Here is a 23,103-nt window from a genome sequence, read left to right as displayed (position 1 = left end):
ATGATATTAACTAGGAAACAAATATTGGGAAATGATGACTAATGCCAGTGTAACCAAGTTCCTGTAAGCATAAGGCATTATGAGCTCAAAGAAACTGTCATTAGCTACTGTATTTTTCTCCTAATTGACTGCTGAGCATTGACCAGATTTTGATCTGGGTTTTCTAACAGGCATAACTGAATAATTCAATGCAATTTAAATTTGAATCTGGCCCTTCGTTCTTTGTAAAGAACTATATCATAAAGTGACACGAAGTGGTATTTTCTTTTCTATAAAATCATCATAAAACCCAGCCAGTCTGATGGTTTCTTCATTCAATGCATAAAGCTGCACAACAGAAATGTCAGAAAAGTAGATTCTTTACATGTGGGCACACATATAAAACACCTGTGCTCAGATTCATTGAATCTCTTATTGTTTTCCATTCTGAAAACAAATGATGACCAGAAGACTACTCAGTTGGCATTTGATTCAAACCATAAATATACAGAAAGACACAATTCTGAAACCAGCCAAAATATTTTAAATAAAAATTGTTTCACCAGTCAAACCTCAGTTTTTCCTGAACTTTATTCTACGTATTTCCTTAGCTGCCTATTGTAAGGTGATACAAAGCCACAAAAAAAAAAATTAAGGAAGGAAATGTAGATATTTGTCAGGAAACTATAGAAGAAAATTCAAATTAGATGAGGAAATTTTATAAGATTTATTTTAAAATAAAATTCAACAAAAATAAGAGGTATTTACAGAAATAAGTATTTCTAACTTTTGAGGGAAACAATAAGGCAAATAAAGCAGGATGTTTTATTGCTGAAACATGATGTCTTCTGTTAGTCTCACTAACTGAGAATAAACACAGGTAAAGGACAGGTAACTTGGAAGTATCCTCTGCTCCATTTTGGTCAGTATAGTGTTTCAGCTCCAGACAAAGTAGCTAAACTTATTGGTTTGTAATGTGTGTAAATGAAACAGGCTAGTCTAATTTCTATATTGTTTAGTTAACACCAACACCACTGCTTTGCCCCACTATTACAAAACTGGTAAAATCCTCCCATTTCCATCAGAAAATACTGATGTCAGCTGTGGTTTGAATTTGCACTGCAGCCTCAGAAAAACCAGACCTGTGTTACCCACCTCCATACAGGTGCCAGAAAGGAACTTGTGGCACTCAGCTACATCAGCATGCACCTCTGCCTACACAACTTCAGCAGCAATTCTGCTACTTCAAAGACTTGTAGGAATTTGCATACACACAAAGAGCCTTGATGTTGCCATGGCTCCCTCTTCCAAGGCAAGTGACTCTCAGCTGTGACACAGAAGATGAGGAGTCCACTCCTTTCTGTCCCCTCTAGAGGTACAGTAACCCAATAATCAGTGAGCTGCAACAAGATCCAGAAGAAATCTGCACTTGAAAAGTGAGATCTGTTTTATCCAGAGTAACACATGCAGCACTACAAAGCCCAGTATACTATAAAGGCTGTGATCCAATTTATTATTTACAAATTCTTAGATAATGAGCAAGTCATTTCAGATGACTGTGTGAGGATCAGAAGTACACTACAGCCAATGCCAGTACCTGAGCTACAGCCTTCAGCCCAAAGACAGAACAAAAACAAGGAGTGAAAAAGCATTTTAAGGTATTCCATCAGTAGTTAATATTGCAGATTTTTATGTCAGAAATTACTTTTCCTTATTAACATATGAGTACCACTAATATGTCTGTTAACAAAGAGGAGAAGCAGCCAGCTTTCCTACTATGGACTTGAAATAACACAGAGATATTTTTGAAACTGTATTCTTCATAGACAGAGAAATAGAGCAAATTAATCTGTTCTAAAATTACTCTTCTAAGTGTGAACTGTCTTAATACACTAAATATACACAGGTGTGTGTGCATGTGTGTGTGTGTACACCTTGCATATATTATCTATACAACAAAAAAGATGAATATAAATTTATTTTTAAAAAGTCATTCTATCATTACCAAAAATTAATCTGTAGAATGAAACATGAGCACCAGACATCTAATTATTACAATTATGTGTACAATGAAGGGATTCTGATCACTTTCTGTCCAGTCTGGGAGCTTCCACAACCAAAAGGTGTGTTTTTTTCACCTAAAAAACTCCTTTGTAAAATTTCCTGGGAGATTTAATAAGAATATTTATTCTGAAAATGTTCTTCCCACAGTAAAACACTGGAGTTCCATCTATATAATAAAATACATCAAAGTTCATTATAGCCTCTGCAATGACAACCTGGGGTACTGAATGTTTTTTCAGCCTGAATGAAAATTCTGATTACTGCCATCCACTGTGGAAAGAATGACAACCACAGGCCTCCAGCAATGAGAGGAGGATAACCTATTATTTATTGTTGTCTCAAAGGCTATAATGACTTTTTATCTAAACTCTAAAATTAAGAGAAAAGCTAATTCCAGTTATATGAAACAACTTCACAAACACTGCTGCTTGATTCTAATTGTGAAGCCAAACATCCAGGTCAAGACAAATTATCCCAATTAATCATGCTTAAGATATATAGAACAATACAACCATGCACAGGAAGAGAAGCTACTAATCAGTGTTGGGTTTATTTTACATTAAAGCTACAGAGCTTTATCCATCTAGAGTACAGTGCTTAATCTGAAATACACATTACCAGCCTTTTTTGTTTTATAAAGCAGAAGCCAAGGGCACAATACTCTCTTTTATTTTGATACATTTAAGTCCCTTCATTTCAACCTTCATCCAGGCACTCAAAGATTTAAGATTGGCTTAATACCTAGTAATAATAATAATAATAACGACTCCTGAAGAGACTGGAGATAATATTTTCAAGCAAAGATTAGTTTAGTTTGAGTAACATAGCAATCTTATGCAATAGTTAATGCTTTCCTTACTGTTTCCTTTCAGGGTCACTTTTACCTGTAAAACTGAAATTAAATTCCCTGTGTGTTACTAATACAAAAAATACAGCAACACATGATTATTATACAAATTACATACCCTGTTAATAGAGGTACAGTATCTAACTGACAGTCAATGCAGTCTTCTCCAAGAAGTGCTCAAAGAACACCAAATATCACAAATTTCTTACGATGAATAATTTAAACCATGATGTTCAGACAATGGAAGAGTAGCATTCTCCAAACTTTATTTTACTGGAACTAGCCTGGAGCTGTGGGGCTTGAAGCAAAAACTTGCCTGACTGCAAAGTGTTGTTCTCTTGTATTTTGCAGTGATCTAGATGCCTGCAACAAGCCTTTGGTGAAGGACATTGTGGATATTCTGTTGACTGCCAGTGTAGGAAGCCAAAGTACTAGATGGGAACTACCTGGGAAGAGGTGGTGGTGTTCAGAAAGTATTTCAGAGTTGTATACAGGATTTCTAGTGGGTTGGTGCCGTGGGAGGCAAAGTAATAAGATGCTTGAGCAGAGTCAGCTTGGAGGGGGAGATTGCTGAGGTTGGTGGGTCTTTGCTTCCACTGCATTACGCTAATCCTGCTCTGCAGAGAGTGAAAATCAGAAGACTTGGCAGTACTGGTAAAGTGCACAAAAGGTTGTTAATTAAAAGAAGAAATTTCAAAGAAGAGCTGGGACAATTCATTACTCTCCATTGCTCTTGCATTCTTTCAAATGTAACTGAACACATATTTTTGTGACTGGATGAGTGGGTGATCAGATCTTTACAAAACAAGACATAGCTGCAATTTGTTTTCTCCATTCTTTGAAGCTATGTCCACAACTCTTTAATTTTAAAGATTGACAGGCCAAACCCTGACTTCTCACTCTTTCTGAGGCAGATTACTGATATAGGCAATGTATAAGGCCATGTATTTGCAGCAATATATATATTGCCATATAACTCAGAAACACAGAGAGACAAAAACAAATACTGGGAGTTAAAAAGTCAAACACAAGTCTTCGAAGTCAAATTCGGCCAAAACCAAAGCCCATGAAGTGCCAAGAGAAAATCCTGTGTGTTTCAACAAAAAATATCATATCCATAAAAGACATCTCAAAGTTTAATGGCTCAATTGCATGCTCCAAATACAAAGTAAGTTATAGTCAATATAAATTACTATACTAGAGTTTAGAAAGAAATCAGGTTACATGTGTGAGAAAACACAATTCCTCAAAATAAAGGTGAGCCAAACTAACCATAATCTAGTAAAGCAACAAAATTGTCTTTTTGTGTAACAGATTTTTTAAAAATGTCTTCACAATTATTTAGGAAACACCTTGATTTACAAGGAAAAGGTCATTTTGAATCTGAAAATGTGTACAAAAGCCCTGCAAATAGTTTCAGTGTTGTTGCTAAGAAATTATTAAATTGCTAAGGGAAATTTTTTAAGTTAAGGACATAAAATATGGTAGATTGAAAATTGTAATTCTAGGCTAATCTCCTTCTGAGCTGCAAAAATGGTTACCAGTTGTCTTAGGTGTATGCAGAATAATAAAGCTTACATTTTAACTCAAAGCATTTCAATTTAAGCCCCAGAACTCAATTACAACTGAAAGTCTTCAGCATGAAAGCTCAAGATTTAAATATCTCTATAATCAGTTCTTATTACTTCTGACTGATTTAATTTCAAAATATTTTGCACAGCTGTTAACACTCATCGGAGGTGTCCTCTTACTTCATCCTCAGTTGGAAGTTAGAAGCTGCTTACCATACTACACTGCAGTCAATACAATTATTTTAATTTATATGCTTCTCTAGACTATAATATTACTAATGAATAAGGACTATTCTCACAACAGTAATTCATGAATCTTCAGTAGATTAAAGTATTCTGTAAGCAGCTTTCAAAATTGGATTATATGACTATGTCATGCAAGATCTGTTTTGTCTCCCAAAAGATAATTGAATAATGGTGGTGGTTTTTCTGACCTTTTGAAGAAGCAAGACAGTTTGCACTCTCAACCCAACTCCATAACACACATCAAACCATCCTTTTTAATAAACACATTATTATTTTTCTTCCAGCTATACTTACTGCAATGCATCTTACTTTGCTCACATTTTATTTGTTTCTGGGCTCAGAGGATCAGCTTTGTTAGTGGGATTACATCAGGGAATTCAGTCAAGCCACTGCAGGCATGAATCTGATCTACTGGCAAACAATAGCTGTTTTCTATTTAATTTTCTCTAAATCACTTTGTGAAGCTTTGAAAACCTACACAGTGTAGCTGAAGGAGCTTAGTCCTAGAGAACTTACCTTTCCTCTCCAGTACTAACAGACATTTATACCTATTCCAGACAGCTTGGTTTTAAGGATCAGGAAAGCTGAGAACAAGAACTGATACCCTTTTGGACTACATTTTAGTATCTTCACTTTAGTTGGTGTGGCATGTAGGAGAAAGCATCCATCTTACCATCGCTGTTGACACAGACGACGACAGGAACCTGTGTGCCAGGGCCACATGGCTTTTCATTGTCAGGAATGCATTCCTCCAGCCCCGTGATTCTCCAGTCATAGCAAGAGGGCTCTTCACATGGGATGGCTTCCAACAGGTGAGGGCAGTTTCCTGTTCCTCCTGTAGGCTCATTGGTGATGCGACGTTTCCTTAGTTTAAAACCTGAAATGTCCATGAAAATAACAATTTAACTCTAAAGTATGAAGCGAACCACTTTTTATCTGTCTACAGCTGAGCAAACGGTTGTATTTCTCTGTGAAACATACCACAGACACTCAGCAGAACAATGCATTTCAGATAATTGAGTAGAAGAACTCATTAAAGAAGGATTAGAGATAATATTTTGCAAGTTTCAGTGTTTTGGGCCTCCTCAGAAAGCTTTGCCTTAAGTCCCTGTTTATCATAGTCATGCATGCCAGAAAGGAGACAGGATCATTTCCTGAGCATCACTCTTACAAGATCCATCTCATTCCATAAATCTTGACTACATTGATGGGTTACCATTTCTCAAATATGTTTGTTTTCCTCTCAGGTATGTTCCAACAGGAATGGATTATCAAGTGAAATGAGCTTATAAACACTCCCTTCCCCCTCCAACTGTCCAAAATAAAATGACAAAAAAGACAACCTTGAGAGAAAAAGAAAAACATGGAAATAAACTCAAGTCTTATGAATACATTTTCAGTAAGAAATATCACAATGTTCCATTGCAAACATTTAAAAATTTCCCTAAGACTGCCTAAACTAATTTTAAAATGGGGAGACTGATGGGCCTTTATGCACTGTGTCATCTGCCCAGTCAATGCCAGTGACCAAAAGCAGCCCCATCTCTCCTTTCAGGATGGCCCATTGGAAAAAACAGACTAAATACAGTCAGAAAAATCTAACCAAACTGAATGGATTCAAGGAATACTTTCTCTTCTCATACCTTTTCACAGTCTCTTGTTTTATATCAGTACTCAGACAAGTTAGTAATACACAGATTTATTTTTTTTTTATAAAATAATATGTATATGCTACTATATTCTACATATAACTACAAGGACACGAACTAAACAGGAGAGTTTTCAAAACGTATGTGCAATAACTGATTCTTTGAAGACATGCATCTTAGTTCAATTATAGTAAGTATTTACTTTAAAAATACATTTCCATTTATCTTCAATTGCTGTTTTTTTCTTTTTTCCTAAATTGAAGAGTTCAGCCAAATTATGTGCAAAAGGATTAGTAAGCCAGACAAAAAACGCTGATATAATTTCAAAAATAAAGAGCTCCGATATCTACAGGAACAAAGGATGCAAATGATCTGGAAATATGTAGAGAGACATGCTGCTAAAAGTGGGAGTGCCTGTACAATTTTCACATCATTCTCTCAGAAGAACTGTCAATGTAATTATAAAATAAAATGCAAGAATTTCCAGATAAGAAGAAAGCATTGGCAGTTGAGAAAAGATCCCTGCTCATGTGTGCAGGAATAAAGGTTTGCACAAAGCACATCCCAATGTATTTCTATTAGACAGATGTCCAAATAAGTCTCACAAATCTAAACTTTACCCCTGAAAATGTAGAAAATCTTTCAGTGATGGAACAGCAACAGAAATAACAGACTACTTGACAGCTGTACTCAGAGGAGACTTAATCCAATAGATTTGCACACTGAACTGCTTTTTCCTTCTTGAATTGATCAAGGTTGGCTCAGAATTCCACAAAACAGCTTTTTAAAACCTGTATTATTGCTGCCCAGACAGAAGCATAGCCAGCAGTATGCCAGAAAGATCCAGCTAAGCACACATAGCAATCACAGTTGTTCCTTCCAGTGGACATATGTGGCTGCCCTTTATTACAACTGTTTTCAATCAAGAAACCAAGTTTGTATTCCCAGCTTTTATCAGATAATCACTTTGCAGAAGTGACTAGGCCAGTTTTTCTCATTTACAGCCAGAAGCCCACAGACTTCCAACACGAGGTCCCTGTCACTGTATTCTCATTTTCCTATTTTGATGTCAGGTTACTACAATCTGTTCTGCATGGCAAGAAGTTGTAAACATGTTGAAACTGAAACCAGCACATATGTCATAAGTAAAACAGTGTCACGTATCAACAGTGAACGGTGCCATCTCTTTGCCAGATTATGCTTTACGGTCTAATGGTGAGTTCTTAAGCTATTACTGAACTGTAAATCTTTGAGTGCCTTGTACACCACACACCTCAAAGGAGGCTTCTGTCCTCATTTTCAGACAGTGCCAATATTGGGATTTGAACACAGCAACTGTATCCCTTACCATCTGAGAGGAATGAAAGGTTTGAAATCTCAAGGGTTTGAAACTGGAATTGACCTGTAAAAACCCAAACTGATGTTGAGAGCCTAGTGAATAGACTACATTTTTGCTACCTTTGGTGTCACAGTGATGTCAAATGTAGTCCTAATTTTTATGGACTAATTTTTTGACTTTGTTTTGATGCCCAGAGGCACTAGATACACTTTTCTTGGTACAAAATTTAGTGTGCTCGCATAAACTAATGACAGGAATAGTAAATATCACCATTAAAAGGCTCTGCTGAATTTTTACATACCCTTCTTGGCCTGAGGATCATCACAGCTTTCATAGGTGCATGGTCCCCAGGCTGACCATGCCGAGGTCTCGCACTCTGTAGGACAGGGAACATGGCACAGCTGGGAGGTGCTGGGAAGAGGTCCTGTACACAGTTTACGGTCTACTGGCCTTGAAGCTGTCAAAACAAAGTTAAAATATTTCTCATACGTCACTGATCATGATCCCCAGCTCAAAGCGGACAGAACTATCCTTCAGTCAGAAAGGCTGCTATCTCATCATTTTAATCTGACAACAAGATGAAAAAATGCCTGCCTTGAAAAAAATTGAATGGAAGAGTCAGTTTGCTCTGTACATGAACATTATTTGGAGATGGGATGACTGTAGATATTGAAGCACCTCCTCAGACCCAGTCCTCTTCTTTGAGAGGTAAATTACATCACTACAACAATTGTTCACATTGCACTCTGCATAAATTTGTGTCCTGCTATCTCATTACTCCTTCTCTTAAGAAACTGAACAAAAAGCTGCATAAACCCCTTTGCACTTGTATATGTAAGCTACATGATACTATAACTTCAAAGACCTGGATAATTAATATTTAAAAGATTATTTTTCAGCTTTTACCTGAAACACAGCTAATATTATGGCAAAACCTTTTTTTTTTCTTTTACCCTAAAGACCATCAAGAGCATACTCAGCAGTAAGATTTGTGCAGCAGCAGCTTAAGTTGAAGAAAGGCTTTCTTCAGATATATATATGGTTTGCATTTGCTATATGTGTATAAATATATAATATATAATATATATAATATTAAAATTATAATAGCTATAGTATTATATAATATAATTTATAATTATATAAATTATACTATAGAATTAAATATAGTACATATGCATAATATAAAATTGCGCATATAATAGATATTATAATATATTTATTAGTATATATAATATATATACATAGTATGCATAATGCATGTATATATGTAGTTGTAAAAACTGCACAAGACAATTTTTATTTTTTTTAAAGTGTTATTTATCTATAGAGACACATGTGAAGGCAGAGTCTTCTGTTCTTTAAGGATCAATAATATGGGTGAAAATAACCCTTCTCCTTCCGTACTTTATTCTTTTGACTTTCTAGGTAACAGAATTAACAGGACAATCCTACGAGGTGCCAGAGTAAGGCACAGAACTCTAACTGAAAATGTACCATTTCATTGAAAATAAGACTTTAAGTCTATTTCATAATACAGGACTTGAGAAAATATTACAGTAAGTAGAGAATGTCTGCTAGAAGTCTGACACATTATTTCACTTTGGTTGATTGAGGAAACATGATATTCCGTAACTTCAAACACTTTCATTCCATTCTGTATTTTTCTTCCCATGGGGAAGTTACATCATTAATTTTTGCCACCACTTTAGATGGGAAGACTCTCAGATCAAATAAATACAGCATATGACAAAATATCTTCCTGACAGATGAGATCTTTCATAATCATAATGCTATGTTGAAATTAAAGTTTATGACATACCATTGAATTTTACAGTAAGTTTGACATGCACAGCTAAAATGCATGATAATCAACATAATATGGATATTTGGTGTAGAAAACGATTATAAGTAAACATAATTTGCCTGTTAAATTTGTATTGAATAGTTTCTAACAAAACAGTAAGTAACTGCTATCCATACATTTTTTACCTTGATTTAATTGGGAAATTGCCCAAGTGAGGCAGCTGAAATTAAGGGCCAACCATGCCCCTGAGACATGAGTCTTGCTTCAGGGAATAGAGAAAATGCTCTCATGAATTCCATGCTTTATCTCTAGCCTTATCATCACACTAGTTCAGGGAATTTGACTCAGAAAAATAACAAAGATCTTTAACCTGGAAGCTTTAAATAGCAGTTTTTTCATATCACAGATATCAAAAAATCTTTAAATATGCCAAAATGCTTTTCAAATGCTGCTTTTAGACCCTAAGTGATGTACAAATGCTATCTCTTATACTTTACTTTTACAACAAAGGAATTCAACTATAGGACAGAAAAGTTCTATTTCAGGTTATTAAAAAATGTTTTCATCATTGAGCACTTAGGATAAATTTCATGCAGGATTACTGAGAATTCTTTTTTTGAGATGGCAGTAAAATAAGAAAACAGCTTTGCCTGGGCATCTTATGACCCCCATGAATTTAAATTAATTTCCTTCAGCATCACAAAAGTATGACTGAGCATAGGCTTTGATGCTTATTGTTTAGCAAAGACACTCTGAGATAAGATGATACTGGGTGCATTTATTTACAGTTTAAAACCTTGTATTATCTCTCTCCTTTCATACTGTCTTGTGTCAGCAATAAAGATGGTTCTTTATTCCTTGGAAGTAATGTTGAATGCCAATTAGACTGTGTATAATAATACAAGATCTATGTGAAATTTGACTAAATTTTGGGCCAAAAATAGAAAGGAAAGTTATTGCATTTTGACAATCTCTCTTTCTCCTTCAGACTAATAAATTAGGTTCAGTTTTCAAGGAATTTCAGGTTTGAGGGCAGCAACCTAAAAACTAAGGTAAGATTTAATTATCCATTCTTCAAATCATCTTCCATATTAGGAAATTTTAGCTTAATACATTTTATATCCTTGGAAAATATGTTCCTGAATTACTGCATTTTAAAAACAATTGAAAAGAAAAAGAACAGTTCTGCTTTCATGCATTTGCTACATTTATTAAGATATCAAACTCTCCACCTTTCTCTGAAGACCTTCAAGAAACTAGTGCCCAGGAATGACCAGGCTGGCAAAGAGACTGAATTTGTATGTGACTGCATCAGTATAAGACACAATTTCATACTTCACTTTCTGGTCGTTAATCACACTGGTTTCATAGCAAATAACACAAAGAAATTTCTCCAAGTACTCCCACTCAAAATTCCCAAGGAAAACCCAAGCCCAAAACACATTATGACCAACCATTAAATAACATATTTTCTTCTCATTTTCTATAATGCTGAATTCTCTCATCAAAAACATTAGGTAATTCAGAACATTATGCTCTGAGAAATAGCACAATTCCATGCATGTAAGCAGTTCCCCTGTGTTTAATAGGGCAATAAATGTGTGTTTGCAGATGTAGAATAAATTTATGCCCATATAGGAACTTTCTTCCTCTTTATTCTACATCAAGGGTTTTAAAGGTACTCGGAATAAGATGAAACAGTCCACCTCATATAGTAAGAGAAACTTTATGACTAAACCAGTTAAGTAGGTGAATAGATATGAAAAAATTTAAGTCAAGGGCAAGTAAATGGTAGAATGACTGTGGCCTCCAGGAAACTTTATTGCTACTGCTTAACTACTACAACCAATGTTCCTTCTTCTTCCTACTGACCTGAATGAGGGATTCTGGTTCAGCTAAGTTTTAGAAGTACCGGAGGCCTAACCTAGTGTTTACAGAAGGAACTGGAAACAGCAGCTATGATGAAAGCTGCAAAACAATTCCCAATGCTCAGGAGTGAGAGGAAAAGCAGTCATTAGCTAAAATGGTTCAGGAGTGGAGCAGGCCACTGTTCCAACATCCCAGCTGGCTCATGGACTTCATTAGTTTGAATTTTGGCCTGCCACTTTCACACTGATCTGAAATTTTCTAAGAATGCTCAAATCCATTTAACTATTTCAGAGCTACATAAACATGTTAATTATACATATATAGCAAACAAGGTCCCCCAAAAGGGACATGGCCTCCTTTGCATGCTCTTAATGGGAAGGTCAGGTTGGAGGCCTTAATTTACCTACCTGTTATTTCAAAAGTGATTGATAGCAGAGGTGCAGCACTAGCCTTCGACTTGCTCTGTGACTGACTTTCTGAAATAACAGGGAAACGCCACCATGAGTATGTGAGAATGGAGGTCTTTAAAGCAGCCTTACCAAGACAGCATTTGCTACAACCAGCAGTAAACTACACTGAGTTGAAGGCGTTTCCCCACAGCACAATCTGGTGGATGTGTGCCCTGGCTTTCTCCCATCTTCAAATTACTCATTGTTTTCTACTCTATAAGGGGATGGAGAGGGAGGATGAGCAGAGCAGCACCTCTTCTGAAAATCTGTCCCCTAATGCAGAAACAGCCCAGAGCTCCTTTTTAAACTGAGAACCACTTCACCCCCAGTTAGAGCTCTTGAAAAACTGTTCTCATGTTTATGTATCCAAAGACTAGTTACATTTTAATCAGCTTTCAGAAGCCTGCAGAGATTACCTCCTGATGGGCTCCATGTATTCCTGTCACAGTCTGATAAGGGTAAATTTCACACACGCCTAATCTGGCGCGACTTCAGAGCCTACCAAAATCCTAATCATCATTCTGAACAGTAAACTGCCACTGGTTTTATTGTTACCTCTCCTTAGCTGGGAGGTTTTTGTAGTTCACACCACGGCAGAGGAGTCTAAACTTTGTTCAGCAGAGGCGATTTACTAAAAGCCCTTGGGCAGAGCTGATTTGCATAAGACAAAGGCTTGAAAGCTTCTTCTTTAATAAATACAGATGTGGGGCTGCAGAGCTCACAAGTCACACCCTACTGATCTGAGCAGTCATGCTGAAATGGATGTTGGCATTAACATTCCCCACAAACTCTACCTCTATGGCAAGTTTGAGAGTACCTTTAAACCACAGCAGGAACCTCACTAGTCTGCTGTTTGGCCAGCCCTGGGCAAAATGTGGTATTACATTGGATTTGCATATTGATGTTGTTTTTCCTGAAGTATATGGCTGTATTTATTTATTTATTTATTAATAATAATGTGTCTTTGTATGAAATAGGTAGAGGATAAAATTTAATTAAAAAGCTAAATTAATTTAACTAAATTCACTGATTTATGAATCTATAGTGCTGCATTACTGTACAGAAGCAGATGTAACGTAAACTACTCAAGTGTTACTCTAAAGCTTGTAGATTATGAAATTAATAAAGAATTTTGTGTTGTAAACTATTGTCTCTTTTCTTAAGAAGCTGTACAGGCTTTAACAGTGACGAGGAATAATCTCTCATAAACCCATGAAACTATATTGGCTTGAAGTCTTGAAAGCTACTTAAAAACTTGACCAAATCAAGGAAAGAAAAACAATTTCCTGAGAATGAAATCTAATCCTATTTTTACATTTTTCTATATTGAGCTTACATGCCAGAATTTACATATTCCATCTGCACATCAAGCAGCACAAGTTTATCACCCGGATGAAAGACACACAAGAAACCTAGAGTAGATGAAGAAATAAATATAGGACTTCTGACCCACCTTCTCATGTTCTTCTTTCCTTATGGAAAGGTATCCCACACAGTATTTTTCAGTAGACATTAAGAAATAGTAATTTGTAGGATTTTATATTTGGAATTTACATTTTCAGCATAGAGAATGAAATCTGTGCTACAGCAACTAAGAATTTTCATCTGAATTAAAAAACAGCAGTAACTCACAAGGTAAGGAGGCACTCATGACAGAAGACAATAGCTGTGAAAGAGCTCTGGAATGCCGACATGCTTTGATTTCACAGAAATTTAATTGCAATTGAATCAAATTTACCTTCTTTGTCCTTGAGGGTATTTAAGTAGGAGAGGAGATTTTCATTAGCTTGCACACAGTACACCTCCCTGGTTTGAACACCACCACCGCACAGTGCTGTCTGATTTCCTCGCCTCTTGTCCTGTTGGCTAAGGAGAGGATCGACACGGCATTCTGTCCACTCAGTGGTCCTCCAGCCATACCTGGATCAAATTTGGTTAATTAGGTCTTTAGAAATCATGAAGCCATTTTACCAGTATTAAATTATACAAGCTGAAACATCTTAGTAACCTCATTCATTTCATACAAGGCTTGAGCGCCACAATTTCTCGCACACAGAGGTGCATTAAATCCTGCATTTTAAGTGTATGGAAACTTCTTTTGTATTATTTAATTTTTAAAATCATTACTCTTTAAGAGGATCTTTTCTGTTCAATTCCTGCAACACACTACACATACAAATATTTTATTTGAGGGAAGAAAAGCTTGATATACAGAGACATATAGTCCATGTTCGGATAAATTAACTTTTTAGATTGTGACTCGCAGCATTTGTTTAGAGCTTGACAATTTCTATAAACAAAATTCAAAATACAAAAGAGATGTGAATGCTGAGAAACACGAGAGCCAGAAAATGAGGGAAAAACCTCACAACTCTCCCCCTCTCCTACCCCCCACCAAATAACCCAAAAACTTATTGTTATCTTTGATAGGAGACACTAAAGTTTCTTCTGGATATCAAGGTGAAACTACAATTGTATTTTTTATTATGACAACAGAAAAACTTTTCAGTAAGTTCTTTTTTTTCACAGTTAAAAGGAAGATTGTTCTACAGTACTGAAGCATCCCTGCTGGGTACTGATGAATGATGAGAAGCTGAAGCTTCCTAATCAGTGAATACACAGCAAAGAAGATCTTTGACTCACAGTTAAAACCCCAGTCGGGATTATGAACTGAAAGAAATGCCACAGAATTCCCTACCTAACAAGTACTTTAAGGCCAAATAAAGCAAAGTGCTTCCTAATGCAGCTGGAGATAAAGAAAGATGATATTTCAACTCTTAATTGAAAAATAAATACCACAGTCAAAGATGCTTGACATCAAGTGACATTTCTCCAGACCCTATTCTTATTTTAATAAAGAAAAAACACAGTTGGGACTTTAATGTTAATTTTGATTAGATAAGGATTACAGCAATCTCTTGAATCATGAAGTGCTTGCTGTCATTTCTCCTAAATTTTATTTGCTGTCACTGTTAGCCTCTCCTACTTCCCATTTGGGGCCCAGTAATGCCTTTGTTGTGCTGAATACAAGTCTCACTAAAATAGTCTGTTAGCTAACCAGATGTTTATCACCCCTTTCCTGTGCTCAACGTTTGGTTTGCAATCAGAAAAGAAATTCAGAAAACAATGATTCTGGGAGAAATGTTATGTAGGGAAAAGATTGCTGAAAAATTAATGCAATTAATTTATTTCCTCTTGCCTGAATCTGCAAATGTGGTCTTTTAAAAATTTAGATGAATGAAAAGAAAATATACTTATTATTATTCCTGTATTTAGAGAAGGCACTGGTTACACTACACTGGGAGCTATTTGCAGACTTCAGGCTTTCAAGAACACTGAATAAACAAGGATAAAGATAAAAGGTAAAGTCCTACCTATTATTTCATTAATAATGGTTTGGTTGATATTCCATTATCAGCCCTTACACTTAATTGAAATTGTTCATTTTAGTGGCAGGGAACTGAAATGAACCAACTTACGTAATGCAGGGTGCTACTCCATCTCCTTGAGAAACACACTGCTCTGCTTCTTCTAATTGTGGGCACTCGCTCTCACTGCCAACGGGGAGCTGCTTAATGGTCCGTGATCTTGTACGGTTCCCTTTGGGGGTTGTCATGTCAAAGCAGGTTTTGGAGCAGGGGGTCCACTCTGACCACTCTGACACCTGGCACTCCTTCGTGATCACACAGGACTGAAATGTGATGGGCAGCTTTTCCTGTTCGCAGAAGCTGGAATAAGAGAGCGTTACAGTTTTTAGCACGCACATCCACAGAGAGTCATGAATTCCTACAGCAAAAGCAATGTCAGTGGTTACATAAAGATCAGTAAATATTTTTAAAGCTGTTTAGTTTTACTCCACATTTATTTGATCCCAAAAAGTTGGCCAAAAGGGCCTTTGGCAAAACACAACTCAAACCAAACAAATAAGATTTTCTATAGTAAAAAATGACCAGTATTGCCATATCTGTGATCAAAATATTGCCATATCTGTGAATATGAATATCTTAAAATCTAAGTCTTCCTACATGTATAGAAGTACAATAGAGGAAATACATACATTTTTCACTTCTTGTTTTTAGGTATACTTTTATTTTTAGGTATACTTTTTCTCTTGAAATTATGTTTCAAGCAAGGTTGGATCAAAAACCAAGATGATAAAGGAGTTTTTGCAGTGTCACACTTTTGGTCTTTAAATTGCATGTCCTTCTACCACTGGAGACAATAAGGTGGAGACACTGCTGGGCTTAACAGGCCATAGGGGATTACTCAGTAGGAGTCTCCTAATGTTCTTATTGTTCCTAAGGCAGTGGTGATGGGGAAACCCTAACACATGATAGTCAACTTATATTCTGCTTTAGGACAGAAACTACATCCTGTTTGTGGAGCAAGACACTAGTTTTTGAGAAAATTGTTCTTTAATAATGGTCTTTTTCACCTACATGTAGCCCCATCTGGCACAGGACTACAGTACTGTCAAAATCAATAGATCCATTTCTGTACCTTTGACAAAACATATAGGCTCATTAATCCCCCAAAGACACATATTAATGACTGGAGAAAAGATATGTTCCTTATGGTTTCTAACATGGCAAATATATTGAATGCTTGGTCATTTATAACTTACTTTGTTAATAACTGGTATATTTGCAAATACGTATTTGCAAACTCTTGTGTAGAACAGATGAAGTATCCTCCCTTTCTAAGTTCCCATCCAATGTGACACCTCTGAGGGCAGAAAAAAACCAATCTCTTCATACACACTGTGACTGGTGCTGAGTTTAATTATAGATGCATATTGCCAGGGAACATGCATAAAATTGCCACCACAAAGTGGCTTTGGTGAGGAGGGAAGAGGTTAACTAATGATGTGTAATAGTCCATGGGCTTTGCATCTGTTTCAAAACTTATTTTGGAGAAGAGTTACATGAGAAAGGCTAATGTTTGCTACTAATTATTTCCATATGTGGTCATGAAGAAGACCCAAACAGAATTGTACCATGTTACTAACTCCACTGCTTATTTATGACCCTTAACAAAAACAAAACAGAGTTTAAAATGGCTCACTTCAAATACTTACTTGTAAAATAAAATAATTTCAAATTAAATAAAAAACAGGGATGCTCTTAAGCTCTTGTAACCAGAACATAAATACTACTAGGGAGACAAGCAAGAGGTAAAGTGAGTTATCTATTTATTTCCTTACTTGCTTATTAAAACCAGGCACCACTTGCAGTACTGCATAAACACCAACAAGAAACTGATACTGTAAGTCACACTACACTATCTCTTTTCTGTTATGCATACTGTCATATTATTTTGTGGGAGGGTAGAGGTAATTACAGTTAGAAAGAGCTGCACTAACAAATTAGCTGCTGTTTGTTCTTTTAACACTTGTTTTTCCTTGAGCAAGCTAGAGAAACAGTGATAGCTAACTGGAAATGGCCACTATCAAGAATTTTCCTTCATATTGCAGGCAGCAGAAGAATATGTGTTGTACTTTAAGCAAGTAAGTAAGGTAAAGATCACATATTTCAAACTTTATTTTACCAGAAGAAACAAGCAGACTGATTCTAAAACAAAACCTGGGAATGCGTTTGTTAAACAAAATAGTTTTTTCTGTGCTTGGTACCTAATGGTACTGATTTTATCTCCACAAATAACTGAAAGCAAAGCTTACTTTCATGTAAAGCTCTCTGCACTTTTTAATGGATTTATGTGTCTTGTTTAGGCATGCAGACTTGGGGTGAATCTTCTCACAGGATAAAAGGTAACTGGGCAAGTAACACAACACAAAATAAAAATAGACAATTAACATTCATTTCATGATACCACCCAACAAGTTCTGCATCAAACATCTCCATGCCCTTGACTAACATCAAAGTACACATTATATGCAAAGTTAACTATTCAAGAAGCGTAGGGAGGGCACAAATAAGTCCTCACTATCAACCCATATAGGTGTGACCAGATAATTTCTTGGAAAGCTGAAAGAAGAGCATGAGTTACATAGAAATGCTGTTAAAAGTCAACAGAGCAGACTGGACACAAGAAGCAGCAGCCTAGGGGTAACTAGTAAAGTCTGCAGCATCCTGCTGTCAATCCAGTGAATATATTCAAAGGACAATGCCTCAAGTTTTTTGGCAGGGAAGAAGGAATTGCACAAATTGAACTAAGGCTGTGGTTTGAGAAAGTACCATTTCAGACAACAGTTATAGTGGGGAAATGAAGCTTAAGGTATAAAAGCACTTAAATGACACGATGGAAAGAGAAAGCAATCACAAACAAAACAAAACATCACAGGGGATGAATGGTCCCTATTGCTATTAAGGCAACAGTAAACCTATTCTTGACCTCAAAGACATAGATTAGACAAAAGAAATAAAGAAAAAGGCAATGCTGGTTCAAAGAACAACCAAGAGAACATAATCACTGCTCAACCACTTCTGAAGACATGTGGTCAAGAATTTGTGCCTACTCACGTTCTGCAGCCTTGTTTGTGCTTCTACAGCAATAAATAAAAACTAAATATCACTTGAGAATTAAAGATAGGAAGGTTACACCTAGGGATTTCAAAGTAATTTATGGGATAATTAAGGCTAAAGACAGGGAGAGAGCAAAGGTTGACACATAAGCCTGGAGCAAATTACAACACAGTACCTGCGTACAAATGAGAAAATTGTGCAGTTGAAAGAACTCTCTTTAGTCAAAAATAAACTTTATAAGATGTGAAAAAATTAGATTAGTCAAGAGGAAAAAAAATATTTCTGAGGTAAAGATCTACTAGAGAATCAAAAATACTTTTACAACTTTAAAGAATCAGGAAAACTTGATTTTATATGCCAATGACCTGCATGAGTGTTTATAATCTCAGTCACAAAAGCTGTCTTTTAAATTGTGTAGAAAAGTCATGGAAGCGACCATTGGAATTTCCTCCTCTACAAATTCAACTAGATAAGAAGTAGGCTTTTCTGATAAATTTTTGCAATAGCTAAAGCTGTGCATACTGCATTCATGAAGCCAAATGGTAATGGTAATGCATGACAGTAGGACTGAACTCTAAATTCATGCAAGATGAATAGAAAAAATGGTTTTAAACTAGGCAGTAGGACTCTTTGCTGTATGAGCATACTCCATACATTACTTGGACAACTAAGAGATTTTCTGCTTTTGCTAGTGTTTCCTTCCTGTCAGACTGGACTAGTAATTAGAAAGAAGAATTAAAGAGAAAAGATGAAGAGGAGCATCAGAATGGCTGGGAGGTTCTAACTATTAACTAACTAATAATCCATACAGTTGGAAACCTGCTTTGGCAGTAGAAAATAGAGGGCAAAAATGTTAACACAGCAAGTACTCAGTCACACTATCCCAAGATACACTCTGGTTTTCCATCAAACCATGGCTTACAGACTTCTGGAACACAAGCTGAATCTTTGGACTGAAGAGTTTACAGTGTTCTCTTCCATGAACTAATATAAATGCACCCTAAAACTACATAAGATTTTGGTATGTACATAATCTTAGAAAACAATGCACTACACACCTTTTTTACTGACCAATAACTCTAGATAGTTATTTTTGCACAAAAAGTGCTCAGTTAATTTCATTTTCTGACTTCAAGCCTTGCATAACTGTATTTGTTTTCTCTGTAGAATTTTGGAGCTTTGACACTTCAATAAGATCTTTCCTTGACTGTCTCTTTATTAGGTCCAAGAGTCCTCTTTCACATGGTCTTGTTTGATTTGATCACAGTTATATCCTGCAACTACACATCCTTTCTATTCTGTGTGCAGCTTTGAGATTAAAATTTGTCTGGATTTAAGGCTTGCTCAATATTCATGCTGAGGATACTCCTAAAATATCTGTACATTTATATAGTACATATATATAGTATATCTCAAAAATCTCTAAGTTAGTGGAAAAAGGAGTCACAAGCACAAGGTATTAAGGAGATATAATTTTGAAGTTTGATTTTGTACTTTTCCTGATACACTGCTTTTCATGCTCAAATATAATGGAGCAACAATGTGAGGTTTGTAATTTAAATGTAAAATTGAACAGTGAAGAACATGTCCTTTACAATAAATTCAATTCATTCACTTACTACTGATAGTTAACAAGAACTGCTATTTATTGTTTTTGACTATAATGTAAAGTAGTGGGGCCCAACTGTCAAGGTTAATGCAAGCTAAATAGTCTCTTCAGTAACTTTTGTCTTCATTATTTTGCCTCTATTTCTTCACCATTATCAACATTCAACTTCAGTTTTCCCACAAGCAATATTCAGCCTCAATTGTCGTAAATGAAATTTTCACAGTTACTATTCCTTACTTCATTCACTGTACTCATTCTCCCAGAATTCTGATCTATTTGTTTTTTCTCTAGATGATTTTCCATTTGATTACATACAGAGATTTCCATTATTCTGAAATGAATACATGAATGGCTACAGTTCAGGAGATTGATGAAAACATAAACACTTGGCACTCAGAAGGAACAAAAGACAGGGCTTTGACTGGAAAGGATTTCAATGTAATTTTTAAGTTTTTTTCAATTGCAAACTGTGATTTTTTAAACCTGGTTGACTATTTGATGTAGTAGTGGATTATGTCCACAGGGTCTTGGTTCCTGTCACTAGGCTTCTTTTTAGGTGTACCTACAGATTTGCCCAGTTGCTCCAGCCCTGGCATGACTGACCTACCCTCACCACGGGTGTGGAAAGCAGACACCCCCATATCAGAGTTCAGAGCAGACAACATTATTAAGAGACACTCAACAGGCATCTATGTTGTCAGACACCACACACAAAATCTAGGCAAAAATTGCATTCTTCCTCCTCTTGAATCACTAAATAATGTCGCAGTGATGGGATACCACATACCCTTCAAGATCAGGAAGAGCTGTGGAGTCAGAACCTGTTCTATCTTCCCACCTTTTGGGAAGGATCTTCATTACTCCTTTTGCACTTCTGCTTGCATTCTCCAAAGCAAAACCCCAACAACATAATCCAATTATGTTTTGAACAAACAAGACTGACCAAAGGAATGAATGAATGAAAAACTTTAGATGATTGAAGAAGATGCAGTCAAAAACTAGGCTATCTGCCTGGAAGAAGCAAAGAAGAACATACTGAATATTGTAAGAGGAGGTTGAGCAGTTCAGCAGAAAAAGATAGCTGCTTCTGAATGTTTCAGATCAAAGGACAACATTCTAAGGAAATTCCAAATGCTTTAACAGGTTTTAAAAAGCACAACTAAATATTAAGGAAGAAGAGCAAGGAGTACCTGGAAGATTCAAAAAAAACCCAACAAAACCCCTGAGTGGGCTCCCTCAGAGATTAATAATTTAACCATTTCCTAACTGCAAAGTCCTGCTCACCATCAGACATCTCCTACAAGCAGCTACATCATCACAAACCATGAGATTTTCTCTTGAATTCTTGCTGATTTCATGAAACATTACTTCATTGAATACCATTAGAAAAATGGTTTCCAACCCTTACCACCACAAGGTGAGAACTGCTGACATACAAGTCCATTTCACCAAACAAACTTGTCTGCAGAAAGACTTGGAACAATAACTAATTACTTGCAGAACACCATAACTACATGTTAGTTTAGCATTTGAAAACCAATATTACTCACAAATACACAGATGCAGGCTTGAAAAGACTGCCATTTTTGACTGAAGGGCGAACAAAAACTAGAAGAATCTTTTGGAAAAGAGTCAGAAAGTAAATTTGTGGTTGAAAATGGTGATTGTAAATCACACTAAAATGAGCCACAAGGCTGGGCAGCATCCTTGCAAGACAACCTACAGGCATGCATGAACAATGGCCCAAATCTCAAAGAACCCTTAAGGCAAAAAAGAGAATTTAAAGCAGGAGCCGAGCACAAGCATATTTTACTTTTCCCAGTGGAGAGAATATCAGCAGTTTGCTTAGACTATTCTTAAATCTCAGTAAATTGCTACAAGACTAGAGACTATAAGGAACAGTTTCCAAAGACCACATCTGCTTCTCATAACTGTAACCTTACAGTGAAGGAAGGGGTAAAATCTGTACCACAGCACTAACATCACATCCTAGAAAAGCTCAGGCTCAAACTGCTGGGAAATTTGATGGCCCATGGGCAGACCCACAGCCTAGGTGCTCACACTCTTAACAGAGCTACCTCGCAGAAATAATCTGGTTAGGTCAGAAGGTCAAATCAACCTTTGAGATATAAGGAGCCATGTGTGCAATTTTGTACTGCAATTTTGAATGATCACACTCGTGGGCAGGAAGCCTGAGGAAACACAGCAGTATTCATGCTGAATATTAACCCTTTGTGTTATCTGGAATTGAATCCAGATCTTAATATTGCATGTGGAGCATCTTCTCCTTGCTCTTTATTTAACCACCATGGAACCTTAAGAGATACTGAGTATGAGTAAAAGGGATTTTGGAGTTACAGATACAAAAATCAAGCACAATGTCCTGATGTGCTGCAACAAGCTATTTATTTTCCATGCAGTGCTCTCCTCAGAGTTCATACAGCTTGTTGGATGCGTTAACCTCTGAAGTAAAATAATCAAATTAACCCTATTCGTTCTTGGACCACAGGTATAGCTGCATTTTGAGAGAGATTGAGATAAGTATTTGGCCTAAAGAAAAGAAGGGTGTTTTCTCATGAATAAAATCAGATTTAGAAAAAAATTCTGTTTAATGTGCAGGTAGTAGACAGCAGGAATATTAATAGAATGATTTAAATCCAGAGCTTAGATAACCCCCATGAGCTACTCTGAAGACATGAAATGCCATTTGCAAAGTCTAGTCATTCTTGAGTGGTTCAGTTTATGGTTGAAAAACAACTTGTTTCTTTATGGAAGTCAGTGAAAAAATAGTGCCTGTGCTTTTTCCTAGTAGAAAATGACAGAGCCCTCATTCATTTTCCTACAGCTGCACTGTTTAGTGTTGGTCATCTTGTACATTGTTCTGAGAAACTGTTAGTACCTCCTGGTATAATGGGCCACTATAATTACACAAACAATGAGACCACTTCTACTCATTTACAATTCCAATACTGTCCACCTAAGTGTTTTTCACAAGATTACTTTCCCATGATCCTTTCACAAGTTTAACTAATTCTGCCAAACAATTTTGAAACAAACAAAACCACTCAGGCTTTCTACAATACAGGAGAAGATGGGGATTACATAAAACTACTGTGTCAAGAAAAAAATACATCAGCTAATAAGGGCAAAGCAGCTAACAAGGGGTGCTACTATACCCAAACAAGTGTCAACAAC

General features: G+C 36.2%; 1 protein-coding gene across 7 annotated transcripts in view; it reads right to left on the bottom strand.

Annotated features, from left to right (window-relative positions):
• THSD7A (thrombospondin type 1 domain containing 7A) overlaps window positions 1-23,103 on the bottom strand; it is a 266,504-nt gene that overhangs the window by 85,188 nt on the left and 158,213 nt on the right. For 4 of the 7 annotated variants that reach the window (XM_086855865.1, XM_086855880.1, XM_086855873.1 and 1 more), the window contains 5 exons: window positions 15,297-15,545; window positions 13,556-13,737; window positions 11,776-11,844; window positions 7,997-8,152; window positions 5,381-5,584 (listed from right to left, as the gene is read on the bottom strand). In XM_086855865.1, coding sequence (XP_086711991.1) covers window positions 5,381-5,584; window positions 7,997-8,152; window positions 11,776-11,844; window positions 13,556-13,737; window positions 15,297-15,545 — 860 coding nt within the window. The remainder of the gene's footprint in view (window positions 1-5,380; window positions 5,585-7,996; window positions 8,153-11,775; window positions 11,845-13,555; window positions 13,738-15,296; window positions 15,546-23,103) is intronic. The other 3 variants (XM_086855894.1, XM_086855910.1, XM_086855903.1) reach the window with 1 other exon arrangement.

Source organism: Cyanistes caeruleus, chromosome 1, assembly GCF_971803275.1.
Source record: "Cyanistes caeruleus chromosome 1, bCyaCae1.hap1.1, whole genome shotgun sequence".
Lineage (NCBI taxonomy): Eukaryota > Metazoa > Chordata > Aves > Passeriformes > Paridae > Cyanistes > Cyanistes caeruleus.
The sequence above is the reverse complement of the archived record's forward strand: the minus strand, read 5'-3'. Positions and strand labels throughout refer to the sequence as shown.